The sequence below is a fragment of the Camelina sativa genome, chromosome 7 (genome assembly GCF_030686135.1).
Source record: "Camelina sativa cultivar CO46 ecotype springtype chromosome 7, ASM3068613v1".
In the NCBI taxonomy this organism is placed as follows: Eukaryota; Viridiplantae; Streptophyta; class Magnoliopsida; order Brassicales; family Brassicaceae; genus Camelina; species Camelina sativa.
In genome coordinates this window covers 2,162,559-2,180,165 of record NC_141886.1, presented here as the reverse complement: position 1 = coordinate 2,180,165, position 17,607 = coordinate 2,162,559, and the positions used below count along the sequence as shown (strand labels likewise).

At 37.0% G+C, this 17,607-nt stretch overlaps 4 protein-coding genes, 1 non-coding gene and 1 pseudogene across 8 annotated transcripts; 1 reads left to right on the top strand and 5 right to left on the bottom strand.

The window, feature by feature from the left end:
* Positions 1 to 114: 114 nt before the first annotated feature.
* Positions 115 to 2,288, top strand: LOC147940749 (L-type lectin-domain containing receptor kinase V.5). Its single transcript, XM_087458072.1, has one exon. The coding sequence runs from the start codon at positions 169 to 171 to the stop codon at positions 2,140 to 2,142; it is 1,974 nt and encodes a 657-aa protein (XP_087314198.1). The 5' UTR covers positions 115 to 168; the 3' UTR covers positions 2,143 to 2,288.
* Positions 2,289 to 2,626: 338 nt separating this feature from the next.
* Positions 2,627 to 2,751, bottom strand: LOC147940748 (small nucleolar RNA snoR86). Its single transcript, XR_015562918.1, has one exon. It is a non-coding gene; the product is annotated as a small nucleolar RNA snoR86 (small nucleolar RNA).
* A 567-nt stretch (positions 2,752 to 3,318) lies between these two features.
* Positions 3,319 to 5,090, bottom strand: LOC104699947 (short-chain dehydrogenase/reductase 2-like). 2 transcript variants are annotated; one of them, XM_087458071.1, is made up of 4 exons: positions 4,815 to 5,090; positions 4,469 to 4,730; positions 4,007 to 4,189; positions 3,319 to 3,862 (listed from the first exon to the last, which is right to left on the bottom strand). In XM_087458071.1, the coding sequence occupies exons 1-4, from the start codon at positions 4,880 to 4,882 to the stop codon at positions 3,464 to 3,466; spliced, it is 912 nt and encodes a 303-aa protein (XP_087314197.1). In that variant the 5' UTR covers positions 4,883 to 5,090; the 3' UTR covers positions 3,319 to 3,463. The 2 variants fall into 2 exon arrangements, with proteins under 2 accessions (XP_087314197.1, XP_010413651.1); XM_010415349.2 differs by having other exon boundaries at positions 4,845 to 5,009.
* Positions 5,091 to 8,772: 3,682 nt separating this feature from the next.
* LOC104699946 (putative L-type lectin-domain containing receptor kinase V.6 pseudogene) lies at positions 8,773 to 11,046 on the bottom strand (annotated as a pseudogene). Its single transcript, XR_015561167.1, has one exon. The product of XR_015561167.1 is annotated as a putative L-type lectin-domain containing receptor kinase V.6 pseudogene (transcript).
* A 372-nt stretch (positions 11,047 to 11,418) lies between these two features.
* LOC104704203 (putative L-type lectin-domain containing receptor kinase V.8) lies at positions 11,419 to 13,694 on the bottom strand. Of its 2 annotated transcripts, XM_087458069.1 has the most exons (2): positions 13,320 to 13,475; positions 11,419 to 13,047 (listed from the first exon to the last, which is right to left on the bottom strand). In XM_087458069.1, the coding sequence occupies exon 2, from the start codon at positions 13,042 to 13,044 to the stop codon at positions 11,611 to 11,613; it is 1,434 nt and encodes a 477-aa protein (XP_087314195.1). In that variant the 5' UTR covers positions 13,045 to 13,047; positions 13,320 to 13,475; the 3' UTR covers positions 11,419 to 11,610. The 2 variants fall into 2 exon arrangements, with proteins under 2 accessions (XP_087314195.1, XP_087314194.1); XM_087458068.1 differs by having other exon boundaries at positions 11,419 to 13,694.
* A 623-nt stretch (positions 13,695 to 14,317) lies between these two features.
* On the bottom strand, positions 14,318 to 17,373 carry LOC104699945 (cysteine synthase, mitochondrial-like). The gene is made up of 10 exons (XM_010415347.3): positions 16,831 to 17,373; positions 16,544 to 16,653; positions 16,396 to 16,453; positions 15,999 to 16,262; positions 15,782 to 15,919; positions 15,619 to 15,670; positions 15,440 to 15,519; positions 15,223 to 15,282; positions 15,029 to 15,109; positions 14,318 to 14,729 (listed from the first exon to the last, which is right to left on the bottom strand). Exons 1-10 carry the CDS (start codon positions 17,188 to 17,190, stop codon positions 14,637 to 14,639), a joined length of 1,296 nt encoding a protein of 431 aa, XP_010413649.2. The 5' UTR covers positions 17,191 to 17,373; the 3' UTR covers positions 14,318 to 14,636.
* Positions 17,374 to 17,607: the final 234 nt, after the last annotated feature.

The window sequence follows — 17,607 nt, the reverse complement described above, 5'->3', positions numbered from 1 at the left end:
TGAATAGTGATCAACAAAATATCCTAGTTGTAAATTTTGACCACATGCCCTAAAAGTCAAACCTTTGACTTTTTTAGTGTTTCTTCTCAACACTCAAGAATTAAAGGTATGATAATATCGCAGAAAGCTCATAATCTTTCACACAAAAAAAAAAAAAAAAATACATCAATGCTTCGTCTCTGCCAAGCAATTCTTGCTCTGTTCTTTACTCTGTTTTACAATTCCCATGGCTACTTCATCCCACAAGGATCTGTAGGAATCGGCTACAACGGTTACTTCACTTTAACCAACACAACAAAACATGCATACGGTCAAGCTTTCGACAGCGAACTTTATTCAATCAAGAACTCATCAACAGGTCTTTTAACATCTTTCTCAGTCAACTTCTTCTTCGCGATCGTCCCTGAGCATAATCATCAAGGCTCACACGGTATGGCTTTCGTCATGTCTCCCACTAGAGGCCTTCCCGGAGCTTCTTCTGATCAGTACCTCGGAATCTTCAACGAGACAAACAACGGTAACACATCAAATCACGTGATAGCTATTGAGTTAGATGTACATAAAGACGATGAGTTTGGAGATATTGATGATAACCATGTTGGGATTAACATTAATGGTTTGAGATCCATTGTTTCTGCTCCTGCTGGTTACTATGATGATAAAGATGGAAACTTTAGAAACCTTTCTCTGATCAGCAGAAAGGTAATGAGGCTTTCGATCGTTTATAGTCAACCTGATCAACAGCTCAATGTTACTTTATTCCCTGCTGATATCTCTGTTCCGCCTAAGAAGCCGCTTTTGTCTTTAAACCGTGATCTCTCTCCGTATTTGCGTGAGAAAATGTATCTTGGATTCACTGCATCTACAGGGTCGGTTGGTGCAATACATTACATGATGAGTTGGTTTGTTAACGGAGTAGTCGAGTATCCGAGATTGGAGTTCAGTAGAATACCAATCCTTCCACGATATCCAAAGAAATCGTCTAATAGAACAAAAACGGTTTTAGCGGTCTGCTTAACGGTTTCCGTGATTGCTGCGTTTGCCGCCTCGTGGTCCGGTTTCGTCTTCTATTTGAGGCATAAGAAGGTTAAAGAGGTTCTTGAAGAATGGGAGATTCAGTATGGACCTCATAGGTTTGCTTATAAGGAGCTTGACAATGCCACAAAGGGTTTCAAGGAGAAACAACTTCTAGGGAAAGGAGGTTTTGGTCAAGTCTATAGAGGAACGCTTCCAGGTTCTGATGTAGAGATCGCTGTGAAACGGACTTCCCATGATTCAAGACAAGGGATGAGCGAGTTTCTAGCCGAGATTTCAACTATTGGTCGACTAAGACATCCAAATCTGGTCAGGCTTTTGGGATATTGTAGGCATAAGGAGAATCTCTACTTGGTTTATGACTTTATGCCTAATGGAAGTCTTGACAAGTATCTAAACCGTAATGAGAATCAAGAACGGCTTACTTGGGAACAACGTTTCAAGATCATCAAAGATGTTGCAACTGCTCTACTACACTTGCATCAAGAATGGGTGCAAGTCATCATTCATCGAGATATCAAACCAGCTAATGTTTTAATAGACCATGAAATGAATGCGAGGCTAGGGGACTTTGGACTTGCAAAGCTGTATGATCAAGGATTTGATCCTGAGACATCTAAAGTAGCGGGAACATTCGGGTATATCGCACCAGAGTTTCTAAGAACGGGAAGAGCTACTACAAGCACTGATGTCTATGCCTTTGGGTTGGTAATGCTTGAAGTTGTTTGTGGTAGAAGGCTGATTGAGCGACGTGCAGCGGAAAATGAAGAATATCTTGTGGAATGGATCTTAGAGCTTTGGGAAAATGGGAAAATTTTCGATGCGGCAGAAGAAAGTATACGTCAAGAACGAAACAGGGGACAACTTGAGCTGGTTTTGAAGCTAGGTGTGTTGTGTTCGCATCAAGCAGCATCAATCAGACCAGCTATGAGTGCGGTTATGCGGATTTTGAACGGCGTTTCACAGCTTCCAGATAATCTTCTTGATGTCGTAAGAGCTGAGAAATTCAAAGGATGGCCAGAGACATCAATGGAGGAAATACTACTTGATGTGAATTCATTGAGTACATTGGAGTTAACAGATTCATTTGCTAACCACGGACGTTGAACTTTCAGTTTCCCATTTTGATTCCTGATGTAGAGATATGTACAAGAACTAGACCAACACTGTCTCCTCCAAACTTTGGTTTATTATCCTTCTTTATTCCGGTAGCATTATTTATGAACAATTTAATATTTGATCTTCTTGTATCATTCAAATTCATCTCTGTAGGCAGTATATCAAGATCAGGTAAACTTCCGAAATTGGCAATTTTAATTGAATGGTTATGCAATCCTTCAACAAAACAGTTACCAACAAGATCAAAAAAGAAAGTTATCCCATCATAGTTGCTTCCACAGCCCAACCAGGAATCACACAGTAATGATCGATCAGTAATATCATACTTCATAACATTGCCGTTACCAAAACCTCTAAGAAACCTCAAAGATGCATATCTTGAAAACCAAAGAAGCATATCTTGAAAACCAAAGAAGAAGTTGAAAGGCATTAAAAACAAAAAAACACAAAAATAGATTAGGATTTGAGAGTGGATGTAGCGACTTGTTCGAGGCCACGATCAACATTGAGAAAACTTGATAGGCACGGAGAATCGCTATTTGTTATTGCCAACCTTCAAGGCAACTTACGCCATTTTTAATTTTGACGTCATTGCTCTGCTAATTGGCTTTTCTTAAGCTAAAAAACTCGACTATTTTGAAAAATAAAACAAAACTCGGAAACAAAACAACTAATACCCTAGAAACGCAGCCAGAGAGACAGCTAAAAAGAACCCTAGAAGATGAGGAAGAGATGAACTATGGCTATATAAATCGAACTAAGAGATGATTCTGAAAGTCATCGACTTTACTGATTTATTAGAAGAAATAGAAAGCGGCTGCGGATGAAATTGTAGAAACCCTAATTTCATTATTTTATCAATCAAACCAACGAAATTGAAGTTAATGGGCCAAAGGGCCTACTTTCGATTCAAAATGGGTCTAGATCCACAAAGTAATTGCACTGAAATTATTATTTTGACAAACTAGTTATAAAAATTAAAAACCAATCTCCGAAAATATATAAAACTATACTACATTACGACTGTAGTTTTTACTTCAAAAAAATGTCTCCATTACTCATTTACGCATTTTAGAATTGGACGAAAAATTCAATCGAGCCTGACCAATTATTTTTGGTACAGTGAAAAGGTTCCAAACATGATTCGTTCGGTATAGATTGGGATGTTCAACTAATTGATATATATATAGGTATAGGCGTATAGCCAGTCTCTTCACATTTATTTATTGTTACAATTATACATATATTCAAATTGACATTAACCAATACTAATAATCTAATTATTACGCGCGTCCAGGTGAACAAAGTGTCACAGCTTGGAAATAATTTTCTTAGGCTCTTCTAAGCAAATATAGAACTTGCCGGAAGACAGCTTCTCACGAGGAAGCAACACCAACTTGGCGACAATGGCAGCAGCCTCATCTGCCGTGTGAGTCCCCTGACCACCGGTCATAGACGTACGAGTGAAACCAGGGCAAAAACAATTCACACTTAGTCTCTTGCCGTCGTAACGTCGAGCCAAAACCCTAGAGTAAGCGTTTAAGGCCATCTTTGATATGGCGTAACCCGGCCAATTCTCCGGCCATCCTTGCTTTTCCCACGTCCCGCTCATCACATCCTCTAGAAATTGGGTCACCGTCGCATCGATTTGTTCGTCGGTAAGATCTTCACTTTCTAGCGTTCGTCTTATAATAGGGCTTCTCAGTTTCTGTATATGCCAAAAAAACATATCGAAATGATTCAAATAGACTCGACTAATATACAGTACTGAGTACACAAATAAAGTTGTAGAGGGCAAAAGCGTCTCGTCAAAAATTGTATGGAGGATGATATATATATATATATATAGTACGTTTAATGTGCCAAGCCTTGAACTGATGTTAAGGATGCGGCTAACGGATTCCGAACGGCGGAATAAGGGCAAAAGAGCCTCCGTTAAAAGCTTTGCACCGTAGAAATTGGTCTTGATAATGGTCTCTGGCTGTTTAATTGAATTCTCTCCTACCGCGTTAAATGAAACCCCCGCATTGTTCACCTGACCAAGCCGACGCCGTGAAATATTTCCATCAGTTAAAAAAAATTCGAATAATAGTAAATTAAATATTTGAAAAATATATATTGATCCTGTGGAAGATAAAGTTGTAAGTTTTAATTTTGTCAGTCTAACATATTCTTTTTTTAACACACAACAATTAAGAAGTTAATCAAATTTCTAAGATTCATTGGAGTTCGGTCATATTTTATATAGTAGTTGTGGACTAATTGTATAGTAGTGCGTATGCATTTAAGATAATGTTTATTTCTAAATAATTACCAGAATGTCGAGTACTCCCAAGTTGCGACGGAACCAGGAGACGAAGGCGGCGATGGAAGAAGGATCGGAGATGTCGAGGGAGCAAAAATGAACGTTTTGAAAGCCAATGCGCCGGAGGGAATCGGTGGCTTGGCTTCCGTTTACGGTGTTTCGGGATGTTAAAACGACGGTTAGTCCAAGCTCGAGTAACCTCTTCACCACCGCAAAACCTATACCTTTGTTTGCTCCAGTCACGACAGCTGTTGTTCCTTCCGACCACCACCTTCAAGCAATGATAAAAAAATGGTTATAGAAGTTACATAGAGAGAGAGAGAGAGAGAGAGAGAGAGACATAAACAAAAAAAACCTCTTTAAGAACGGGATTTTATATATATACTTATTTGTTGGAGAAAGAGGAGAGATCAGATGATCCATTTTTAATATTTTTGGGAAAGCAACAAGGTGATATGATATATTTGAGGCTAACGAAGACTTGATGAAGGGATTATATATAATTTTACATGATAGGGTTATGTAAATAGACCATGGATCTGAAACACATGCATGTTAATTGGTATATAAATAAATACACAACATACATGGTAATTGTTCGTGTGTGGCGGTGCCAAAAAATAATAAGAATAAAATATTAAGCAACTTTGGTAGACGACTATGGATTTAAAAAGAATAGAGAGAATAGCTTTGTCTCAGATTTCATCGGTAAATAACATTTTATGGAGTGGGAAAAATACTAAAATATCCTTATATTATTTTGTATTTACAAAATGGAACACTTATCATTTACGGGATTTGGTGTTATAAAATCATATGATTCTACAAAAATAACATGATATATTGATCTAATACATGTGATGGTTGTGTAAAATTATTAAAATTCATGTGTTTTTATGATATAACGTAATAAATGGACAAAATATATGTGTTGGTGTGTAGAATTGTTAAAACTCATGTGATTCTGTGAAATAACATGATAAATGGACAAAATATGTAGGTTGGTTGTGTAGAATTGTTAAACCTCATGTGATTATGTGAAATAGCATGATATATGGACAAAAAAATCATGTCATTCTGTTTCACAGCATGCAATTTTTATATGTGTTTTGAATATCAGATCTAATTTTACATGTTAGTCAGTGAGTTGCGGAAAAATCCGACAAGAGGAGAAGATAGAGAATAGACTAAAGTGAGAGAATGGTAGATTTCCAAAGAGAAAAAAAAAAGAGAAAATTGGTGGTAAAAAATTTGATGAAAGGGATATAAGGGAAAAAAAAAAAAAAAGGAAATTAAATCTGAGGATGGTAATGACAGAAAAATTAGAAAGAATTGAAGAAATTATGGATATTATGGTGGTGGTTGGCGGCTGGCGTGAGAGGGGTGGATATGGATCAGAGAAAATGGACAAAATGGATGTGATTTTATAAAAATGTGAGAAAAAAAGATAAAGGAAAAGAAAAAGGGAAAAGGGAATAGAGAAAGAGAAAAATAGAAGAAGGAGAATTATGTAATTTCAAGACACATAACCATGACCGACAAAGAGGCATGGTCATAGTTAATTTATCATTTCTTTTCAAAACCATAGTTATCTAGTATATATATTATAAAATATTCAAGAAGAACACGTGAATAAATAATGCTGTAAACAATGTCAGGTTTTATTCTTGTTTTTTTTCGTTTTACAAAAATATACCATTTTATATAAACTTCAATGGGACCAAATGAAACAGAAACCAACAAACAATAATTTACAGCAACTTCCAAAACCGGGACCTATGTATATTATTGGATTGAAGATTTTTAATGATTTTGTCGAATTTGGAAATTTTAGATTTTGTTTTTTTTTTAAAGGAAAAATGGTTTGTGATGTGGTGAAAATTAATAGAATAATATTAGGTGATTTTAAGAGATTTTAACAAATAAAAGAGTTTAGACCGTAGGAATATAATTAAATAAGAGGCAGGAGAGTGGAGAGAACAACTCTTCGACGATGAATGAGAGAAGTGTTAAGTCGAATCGAGAACCTACAATTATTTTCAGAATTAAGGATCAACTGTAGTGATCAAACCAAGTTCACCAAAGTTACAACTTTATGTACCGTAGTGATTCAGTTTGCTGATAGAAAGCTAGTTACAACTTAATAGCGCTATTGAAAGTTACATACGTATATGTCTCCTTGTTCGGTTGTTCCCATCTATACGGCTATACCTTTGTTTGCTGATCTTCGACTCTCTTGGGTGTCTTTCTCCACGTACGTTTAACATTTTAGACGACAAAAACAATATTGATTTTTTTTTCTTTTATATAGGTTTCTGAGATTATTGTCTTTATTTTCTTTCGTGTTTGATTTTTGGCAAACAAAATATACAAGGCTAACGAAAAAGGTTTTAAGAGACTTCGTTATAAGAAGGTTCATATAAGTATAACAATATGTTATATCTTTTTTTCAAAAAAAAAAAATGTATATCTTTTTCGAATTTTTTGTTACAAAAAAAAAACAACGGATGAAAGTGAATCTGTATATAAAACATTTATATTCCAGCTGGCTATTTAAAAAAGTATTGATATGATGATCTAATATTAGAAGTTAAGTATAGAGTTTTGATTTTAAATGAAATTTTTGTGATAATATAAGGTTTCAAGATAATAAGCTTCTACTTAACTTCTAATTTAGATCATCATCCATGGGATATCAAATAAATCTAAAAGTGAACTACCTGTCATATGTATTAATTTTGGCCTATGTGTAAAAAAAAACGAATTGAAACGTTTCTTTTGTGTTAGTTATTTTTGGATTCAAACATGTCTCGTACCTATCAGGCATTAATATATGTGGATCAGATCCGAACGAAATCATTAGAGTAGTTGAGTTGATATAAATGTATGGACTACGACAGAATATTGTAGTGGTCTAGAGGAAAAAAGGAGTGTAAATAGAATATTGACGAACCTATAAATTTATTGTTTAATGCCTTGCATTTGCATGCCTGATTAAGAAAACCCATTTAATTTACACAAAATTATGTCTCTACTTGGTTTTGTGTAAACAAATTACTTGGTTTGAAAAGTTCAAAGTTCTTTGTTTATGGACTACGACAGAGTCAGTGGGATTTAGGCATGCGCTTGCTTCATTATTGGGTTTATTAAGTTTCATTTGATCAAACATAATATAATATGTACATATATCGTCAGCTTTTGATGGCCTCTATATAATATACGTGATATAGCCATATGAAAGGTGTTGGAAATTATCTCGATCGGTCTTTATAGATCTGTACTGCAAGCAGTAGACAAAAAGTTGTTCTAGACGTCCCAAAGAAATTAAATGAGTTAACCAGACTTTTTGCCCGACCAACACGCTGGTGGAAATTTCGCGCTCTAATCCACGTAAAAATACTAATTTACAGGTTGCAGTATTATAGGCTCGCCTCCTTAGATAACCCCGATAAACATATGTCGCTGTTTCTTTTTCTCTTTTTTGTCCTTAATGCCATTATGACCAATGCTATTGTCAAAAGCGAACGTCTCTGCATCCATAAGCAAACAAGAACCGAGTCTAAATACGGAATCTTACCAAAAACAGTCATAGTTTTGAAGGCTTGGCGAGGAAAAGAGATGAGAGCTCTCAATACGGAATCTTACCAAGTCATTCTAAGTGTTGAATCTACAAACCAATTATTGAATGAAGACTAAATAAAATAAAAATTAATGTATGGTTTGCACATTGTGCTATATGTTTAGATATATGACTCAAAAAACACCTTTATTGCTTAGTAGTCTTTGGTCGGAGGGGTTTGGTGAGGAAGATATGTATATTATTATAAACAGAAAAGGGAATCTTTCTGGTTGAAACACATTAACTTAAGAAGAAAAAGATAACGAGTTAATGTCATAGCCTCTAATTCTGTCCCACGAAGAGACAAGGGAATGCAATTGTCTAGGGTTATCTTGTGCCGATTCAGCTCGTGTGGAATAAAAGTATGTGATTTGTTCAAGCGCCCAAGATATCGCAATTTGTTAATTTCGATGTCATTGCTCTGCAAATTGGATTTCTTATTATATAAAGCAGAACAACATAACTTGTAAAAAAAGCAACAAAGAAAAAACATGATAGAACTCTTAAGTAAATCCCTAAAAAATGAACATAGAAGAACTTAAAATATTACTTGGAGATGAATCTGTTGTGCGAAAGTTTACTGATTTATGTTCGAGAATTCGGAGCGGTTGAAGAAGCCTTTCTTGATTTATCAAAACAGACGAACAGAGCAACCTATTGCATCTCAAAACTCTGTTTTGTGTGTGTAAAGATGTAGAGAATGTGTTTTCATATTTTCATGAGTATTGTACAGGGCCTTATTTATACAAGATGAGAGGAGGAGATTCTAGGTAAAGCTAGTTACAGAATGTTCCAAAAACAGATCAATCAAATATTATGACATAAATGAGAATCAATGTCATATCTCTAAGATTCTTTCTTTTGCTCAAACTTCTGTTTTGTGTGTGTGTAAGATTCTTCCTTCAGGTTTCATCTTCCATGAGAGATGAAAGAATTTGTAAACGTCAATGTAGCACATGAATTCACATCAAGTAATACTTTCACTGATGTCTCAGGCCGTTTCTTCAATTTCTCTTCCATTACCACATCAAGAAGATCTTCCGGAAGCTGCAAGACGCCATTCAAGATCCGCATAACCACACTCATATCCGGTCTAATCGTTTCAGCTTGATGAGAACACAACACGCCGAGTTTCAAAACAAGCTCAATTTCTATCCTGTTTTGTTCTTGACGGATACTTTCCTCTGTTGCATCGAAAAGTTTCCCATCTTCCCAAAGCTCTAAGATCCAATCCACAAGAACTTCTTCATTTTCCGTTGCACATTGCTCAATCAGTCTTCTACCACAAACGACTTCAAGCATAACTAACCCAAAGGCGTAAACATCTGTGCTTGTAGTAGCTCTTCCCGTTCTTATAAACTCTGGTGCGATATACCCCAATGTTCCCGCTATTCTAGATGTCTGAGGATCAAATCCCTGATCATACAGCTTTGCCAGTCCAAAGTCTCCAAGCCTAGCATTCATGCCTTGGTCGATTAGGACATTAGCCGGTTTGATATCTCGATGAATGATGACTTGTACCCATTCCTGATGCAGGTGGAGTAGAGCAGACGCAACATCTTTGATGATCTTGAAACGTTGTTCCCAAGTAAGCCGTTCTTGATACTCATTCGGGTTGCTACGGATATACTTGTCAAGGCTTCCGTTAGGCATAAAGTCATAAACTAAGTAGAGGTTCTCTTTATGCTTACAATACCCCAAAAGCCTGACTAGGTTTGGATGTCTGAGACGACCAATGGTCGAAATCTCGGCTAGAAACTCGCTCATCCCTTGTCTTGAATCATGAGAAGTTCGTTTCACAGCAATCTCTGCATCGGAACCTGGAAGTGTTCCTTTATAGACTTGACCAAATCCTCCTCTCCCAAGAAGTTCCTTAAAACCCTTTGTGGCATTGAATAGCTCCTTGTAAGAAAACCTATGAGGTCCACATTGAATCTCCCATTCCTCAAGAACCTCTATAACCTTCCTATGCCTCAGATAGAAGACAGAACCAATCCCCGAGGCGAAAAACGCAGCGAGCACGGCCAACGTTAAGAAAACCGCTAAAATCGTCCTTGTTCTATGAGACGCTTCCTTTGGATATGGAGGAATGATGGGGACTCGGCCATACTCAAACGGTGGAGAGTGTGCTCCCTCATCAGTGTGCAAAATCAACATGTAATGGAGTGTTCTAATGGATCCCGTGGATGCCGTGAAGCCAGTATACGCACCCTCCAAAAAATACTGCGAGAGATCTATGTTCAAAGACAAAAGTGGCTTCTTGGGAGGATAAATGAACTCAGCAGGGGATAAGGTGACATTGAGCTGCGTATCGGGTTGACTATAAACGATCGAAAGCCTCATTACCTTTCCACTGATCAAAGAAAGGTTTCTAAACTTTCCATCTTTATCATCATAGTAACCAGCAGAAGCAGAGGCAACAGATGTCAAACCATTAATGTTAATCCCAACATGGTTATCATCAATATCTCCAAACTCATCGTCTTTATGTACATCTAACTCGAAAGCTATCACGTGATTTGATGTGTTACCGTTGTTTGTTTCGTTGAATAATCCGAGGTACTGATCGGAAGAAGCTCCGGGAAGGCCTATCGTAGGAGAGAAAACGAAAGCCATACCATGTGTGGCTTGCTTCTTATGCTCGGAAACGATTGCGAAGAAGAAGTTGATGTTGAAAGACTGGTTCTTGAAGGGAAGGGGTACGTTGTTGAAAACTTGACCGTGGGAATGCTTAGTGGTGTTTGTTAAAATTATGTAACTGTTTGAGTTGTAAACTGCAGATCCTTCCAGGACATATTTGCCGTGGGACTTGTACGTGGATGAAAACAGAGTTAGCAATAGGATAATAACTATTTGCAAGATTTTGAGTCGAGGAGACATGTTTTTTTTTTTTGGCCTATGGGAAGTTATGAATGATCTTTACTGTGATATTTCCGATAAGAGTTGAAGAAAGAAGTAAGAAGCATCAATCAAGCTATGAAGGTATGTATGAACACAATAATGTGAACGAAGTTTCTCGTTATTAATAAACAAAACATTATGTATTAGTATATTACGCACAATGCACATGGCCTAGATCAAATCGTAAACAATTATATAATAGTCTTTTTTCTAACCCTTTATTAGATTAATAGTAACTAATTCTATAGTGGGATTGGTAGAGATGACAGTATGATTCAAGATCATCAACGAGAATCAATAAATCTACGCCATTAGAACGCTCTCTATTAACTCCTTTCTCATTGTTTTTTCTATCTGGTGGTGAAGGAAAAATCTGTGATCTAATATTGATTTCTTAAGAGATGGTGATAAATGGAGGTGTTTGGGTTGTTCCAAGAAAAATAAAACATGGAAATTACTTTTATATACATACGTTATTAAAAACAAAAAGCAAATTACTCAATCATATATTTTACATTTTTACTTGACTATTGTTATGTTACATTATATGGCCAAAACACTGGAAGTACTTCCCTAATGCTTAAGATAGATTGATGATAGATGTTCAACGAATGTCACATTCTTAATGCTTTCATCTTCCATGGGAGACGAAAGAATTTGTAAACGTCAATGTAGCAAATGAATTCGCATCAAGTAGTACTTCCAGTGATTTCTCAGAGCGTCCTTTCAGTATCTCATCCCTTACCACATCCAAAAGATTTTCTGGAAGCTGCACAACGCCATTCAAGATCCGCATAATTGCACTCATATCCGGTCTTATTGTTTCAGATTGATGGGAACACAACACGCCTAGCTTCAGAACAAGCTCTATTTCTCCCCTGTTTTGTTCTTGACGGATGCCTTCCTCTGTCGCATCAAAAATCCTCCCATCTTCCCAAAGCTCTAAAATCCAATCCACAAGAACTTCTTCATTTTCTGCTTCACGTCTCTCAATCAGCCTTCTACCACATACTACTTCAAGCATAACCATCCCGAAAGCGTAAACATCTGTGCTTGTGGTTGCTCTTCCTGTTCTTAGAAACTCTGGTGCAATATAACCGAAGGTTCCCGCTACTCTAGATGTCTGAGGATCAAATCCCTGATCATACAGCTTCGCCAATCCGAAATCCCCGAGCCTCGCATTCATGTCCTGGTCGATTAGAACATTAGCCGGTTTGATATCTCGATGAATGATGACTTGTACCCATTCTTGATGCAGGTGGAGTAGAGCAGACGCAACATCTTTGATGATCTTGAAACGTTGTTCCCAAGTGAGCCGTTCTTGATTCTCATTACGGTTTATATACTTGTCAAGGCTTCCATTGGGCATAAAGTCATAAACCAAGTAGAGATTCTCCTTATGCCTACAATATCCCAAAAGCTTGACCAGATTTGGATGTCTGAGACGACCAATGGTCGAAATCTCGGCTAGAAACTCGCTCATCCCTTGTCTTGAATCATGAGAAGTCCGTTTCACAGCGATCTCAGCATCAGAACCTGGAAGCGTTCCTCTATAGACTTGACCAAAACCTCCTTTCCCAAGAAGTTGTTTCTCCTTGAAACCCTTTGTGGCATTGGAAAGCTCTTTATAAGCAAACCTATGAGGTCCATATTGAATCTCCCATTCCTCAAGAACCTCTATAACCTTCTTATGCCTCAGATAGAAGACAGAACCAATCCCGGAGGTGATAAACACAGCGAACACGGCCAATGTTAAGCAGAGCGCTAAAATAGTCCTTGTCCTGTCAGACGATTTTTTGGGATATGGAGGAAGGGTGGGGACTACGCCAAACTCCATCGGTGGATATTCTGCTCCATTAAAGGGCTGCACAATCAACATATAATGGAGTGCTCTATCGGATCCCGTTGATGCCGTGAAGCCAAGATACGTGTCGTTGGAAAAGTAGTGCGAGAGATCTCGGTTTAAAGACAAAAGTGGCCTCTTGGGAGGAACAATAAATTCAGCAGGGCACAAAGAAACATTGAGCTGCATATCGGTGTGACTATAAACCATCGAAAGCCTCATTACCTTTCCATTGATCAAAGAAAGGTTTCTAAACTTGCCATCTTTATCATCATAGTAACCAGCAGAAGCAGAGACAACAGATCTCAAGCCATTAATGTTAATCCCAACATGGTTATCATCAATATCTCCAAACTCATCGTCTTTATGTATATCTAACTCGATAGCTATCACGTTATTCGAGGTATTACCATTGTTTCTTTCGTTAAAGAGTCCAAGGTATTGATCGGAGGAAGCTCCGGGAAGGCTTTTTGAATGAGAGAAAAGGAAAGCCATACCGTGTGAGGCTTGCTGCTTATGCTCAGACACGATCCCAAATAAGAAGTTGACGTTGAAAGACTGGTTCTTGAAAGAAATGGATTCGTTGTTGATAGCTCGACCGTAGGAATACTTCGTGGTGTTCGTTAAAATCATGTAACTGTTTGGGTCGTAAACTGCAGATCCTTCCAGGATAAATTTGCCGTAAGCAGATGAAAACAGAGTAAGCAACAGACCAAGAACTATTTGCATGACTTTGAGTTCACACATGTTTTTTGTTTTTTTTGCTTTATGCGATAGTTATGATCTACTGTGATTAGTTATCATAAGAGTTAAGTAAGAAGTAATACGAACATATTATTAATAAGTCAAACTGTACACAAGTCACCATAATGTGAACGAACGTTCTCGTGATGTTCCTCGTTTATTTATAAACAAACATAAGTATTTGTTATTTTTGTGCACATGGCCTAGCTAAATCATATCGTAAAGCAACTAATGATATAATAAGCTTTCTCTAATCTTTAGTTGATCAACAGCAGTTACGTCGGGATTGCTTGGTAGTGTGTAATAACAGTGTGTCAAAAGCATAAGAAAAGTTGTGGATCAAAGTTGCAAAAAGACAAATGATCTATGCTTTATAAAACCTTTTTTTTTTTGGTTTGTCAAACTTGTCCATATACGTTTTTTACTTTTTAGTACTAAAAACAGTGTGAAAAGCATAACATGCAATACTTAACAAAAAACGCTTCTATTAGTATATCTTATCTACAACGAAAGTTTCGTCGAACATTACGGAGCAAAACAAGGATAGACGTTGCAAGTTTAACAACCACCAACGTATTGACCCCATAAGTTTGTAATAAAAAAAAATAGAGTTTTTGACATATTTTAGTGACATACAAATTTTTGTGGTTTTGTATTTAAAACAAGTTTTGACGTGTTTTCTATGTAGATTCGGACAAAAATTCTATTGGTACAGAAAAACGTGAAGTTAAAAATCACTAATATGTCATGGTTTGATCAGAGTAACACTTATATAAATCCTATAAAGTTTAATATTACATTCCATCGTTCTGTAGAACATAACACAGCAAAGTCTACATTTTTTTTGGCTAATAAGACAAACATATAGGGATAATTTATTTAGTCCAAGTGTATCTTAATCGATCGTTGGGGACTCTCCGACTGAAATGCTGAGTGATACATAGACTAAATGATGGATGTCCAAAATGGAACTCAAACCACTCTCGGTTAATGCCTTTATTTGATAAAATAAAATGATTAGCCCTCAGTTGATGAGATTTAGAGAACTAACTTGACCAAGTTGCTTTTGTTTATACTTCAGGCTGCATTTTCTCGACCTCTTCTCGAATCGACTGGAACAGAGGGGTAGATAGATATCGCTCTCCGAAGCTTGGGAAAACAACCTGAAAAACCGGATTCATAGATTCTATCTTAGGGGAAGATTTCATTACATAATCAAAATCTTTGATGGCTTCATAGATGATCGTTTTACAAAGACCATTTGAAAAGCTATAACTAGCTAAGTGACTTTAGTGTTGGTTCTTTGGGTTTAGCATTGGGATCACGGACTTGAGTCACTTATTAAATCCAAAATTCCATCTTGAGATGGTTTTTTTCTAAGGAAATCTAGAGATCGACTTTGATGCACAAAGACTCCTGCGTTTTCAAGACATAACTCATATATGAAACAGAAATTACTTACAGCTATGAGTTTTCCAGCATTCTCAGGTCTCTTCGCGACCCTGATTGCAGCAGCAGCAGCAGCTCCAGATGATATACCAACCTGAAAAAATTATTAAACTTCACCTATAAATCTTGTGTAGTTTCCACCTTTCACATGCAACACGACATCAAAACATCTTGGTGAGAAAATCAGAAAAAATACAAATAACTAACCATCAACCCTTCCTTAAGAGCTAGTTGCTTTGCGAATTCTATAGCTTCATCACTTGAAATCTGGTAAAAAGCATAAAGAAGATGGTAATTAGCATCCTAATTAGAGTAGTTTAAGTCTCACGAATTGGTACATTTAAGCAATAAATTGACAAGAAAATTGTGGATGTCTTGTGAGGTTATAAATTGAATAATCATACAGATACAAGATAAACCATACTGCTATGACTTCATCCATAATTTCCTGATCCAAATTCTTAGGTATAAACCCAGCTCCAATTCCTTGAATCTTGTGAGGTCCTGTATTCAAAGACAAGAAAAAAAAAACATGTGAATATTAAATCATAGTTTGAAAACACAAAAACAAAATTACTAATTGTATATTTTAGTAAGGTTTACCCGGTTTGCCACCAGAAAGTATGTCGCTTTCCGTGGGTTCTACACCAATGACCTGGTACATGTAAACATCAAATAATTAAGTACGAATTTTACTGCTTCAATGAACATACCCTTATGGCTCCTGTCTAATAGATAACACCTTCAAATGTATTTCTGCTTTTACCTGTGACTTGGGGTTTTTCTCTTTTAAGAATCGACCAACACCAGTGATAGTTCCACCGGTTCCAATTCCTGCAACGAATATATCCACCTTGCCGTTTGTATCTTCCCAAATCTCAGGACCAGTTGTCTCGTAATGAATCTGCATTATATTATAACAGTGACATTAAACAGCAGTTTACAAATACGACAAGAGAATGGGAGTAACAGACACCACAAACCTTTGGGTTCGCAGGGTTGTCAAACTGTTGGAGCATGTAGGCATCAGGAGTGGTTTTCAAGATTTCTTCAGCCTTTTGAACCGCTCCAGTCATGCCTTTGGCAGGATCTGTTAAAACAAGCTCAGCTCCAAAAGCCTTTAAAAGAACCCTTCTTTCCATACTCATGGACGCTGGCATTGTCAATATAAGTCTATAGCCTTTTGAAGCAGCGACGAATGCTAGGCCAATACCCGTGTTTCCACTTGTAGGTTCCACAAGAACACTCTAGATAAGTGCAGTAAGGACATAAAGTCAGAGAACTGACACAATTAGGTAGGGTTCACCACCACAAATAACGGACTAGAATGTACAATCTTTATGAGTTTTTACAAAAGAAAGATCAATCTATAGTCGATACCTTTCCAGGTGCTATAAGTCCTTTTTGCTCAGCATCAGTAACCATACTATACCCAATCCTGAAATTCCTCACAACATAATAGATTAAACTTGAAAGATTTAACTAAAAATATACAAAAAAACAACAAAAGAAGAGTTAGACTACACACCTATCCTTGACACTGCAACATGGCTCCATGATCTCGAGTTTGGCAGCAATATTGGCCACACAACCCTTTGCTATTTTATTCAAGTACACCATAGGAGTTTTACCAATGAGCTGAATCAAGAAAATAGTGAAAAATTCCACAGTTCAGCTAATCAAATTTCAAAATTTAGTGGATTAATCACACTTTTTAGCGACATTCTTATTAGAAAGAAGCTGAATTTGATCACCAATTTCGTTTTTTTAACATTTCCATCAATTTCAATTCTACTAAGAAAAAACCCATCTAACCTGAGACACATTGTCAGCAATGTTGAGTCCATCAGCTCCAGTCTCGCGCTTAGCAGCCTCACACACAACAGACGGATCTCGTTCCGAGCCATCCGCAAAACTCCGACTTTGTCTCTTCATCGCTAGAGAGAAATCGGAAGCAGTTACATGATCGGAGGAGAAGGAGAGAGAAGAGATTCCCGGCGAGCATCTGAAACGACGGAGGCTAGACGAATAAGTCAACGGATTGTTAAGGAGTAAAGCATAGGAAGATGCGGCGGCCATGGATGTGTTGCAGCTTCGCTTTCCCAAAAGTGTAGACAGGAGGAGCTGAGATGTGAGCTTAGCTTCACGGTTCAACCTTGAAGCCATCATGATCATCGCCGTGAAAGATCGTACTTTTTTTTTTTTTGTTTCTGGGAAAACGACGTCGATTGAATTTTCAGATACAGTCCATTTTTAAGACAAGCTTTCAACTTTGATGATGATACCAAAATATTATTACTATATCGTACTTTGTTAATTACACTATTAGAAGGATTAAATGTTTTAAATTTCTAGTTTATTTAGTAATCTTCACATTATATACATAAAAAAGTTTTTTTTTATCACCAACCAAGTGAAACCATTAGGTGAACGTGGAGAATGTGGTCTTGTCCCTTTCTACCTCCCAAGTGTCGCAAGATTCTTTTCCTTGTCTTTAAATTATCTTGTTCGTAATTTATTAATACTGGGATCGACTTGGATCCGTTCCGGTTGGGAAGACGAGTGGGGTTTGTAGCTGTTTCTTTTGTTCAC

What these genes read in the sequence shown, in the direction of transcription:
- LOC104699945 (XM_010415347.3), bottom strand. Translation starts at nt 17,190, where the DNA reads ATGATCATGATGGCTTCAAGGTTGAACCGTGAAGCTAAGCTCACATCT. An exon ending in ACTTTCTGGTGGCAAACCGG is followed by an intron (nt 15,520 to 15,618) that starts GTAAACCTTACT and finishes CTTTGAATACAG; the next exon opens with GACCTCACAAGATTCAAGGA. An exon ending in CTCTTAAGGAAGGGTTGATG is followed by an intron (nt 15,110 to 15,222) that starts GTTAGTTATTTG and finishes TAATTTTTTCAG; the next exon opens with GTTGGTATATCATCTGGAGC.
- LOC104699947 (XM_087458071.1), bottom strand. Translation starts at nt 4,882, where the DNA reads ATGGATCATCTGATCTCTCCTCTTTCTCCAACAAATAAGTATATATAT. An exon ending in AAAATCCCGTTCTTAAAGAG is followed by an intron (nt 4,731 to 4,814) that starts GTTTTTTTTGTT and finishes CATTGCTTGAAG; the next exon opens with GTGGTGGTCGGAAGGAACAA. An exon ending in CAAGGCTTGGCACATTAAAC is followed by an intron (nt 3,863 to 4,006) that starts GTACTATATATA and finishes TGGCATATACAG; the next exon opens with AAACTGAGAAGCCCTATTAT.
- LOC104704203 (XM_087458068.1), bottom strand. Translation starts at nt 13,569, where the DNA reads ATGTGTGAACTCAAAGTCATGCAAATAGTTCTTGGTCTGTTGCTTACT.
- LOC147940749 (XM_087458072.1), top strand. Translation starts at nt 169, where the DNA reads ATGCTTCGTCTCTGCCAAGCAATTCTTGCTCTGTTCTTTACTCTGTTT.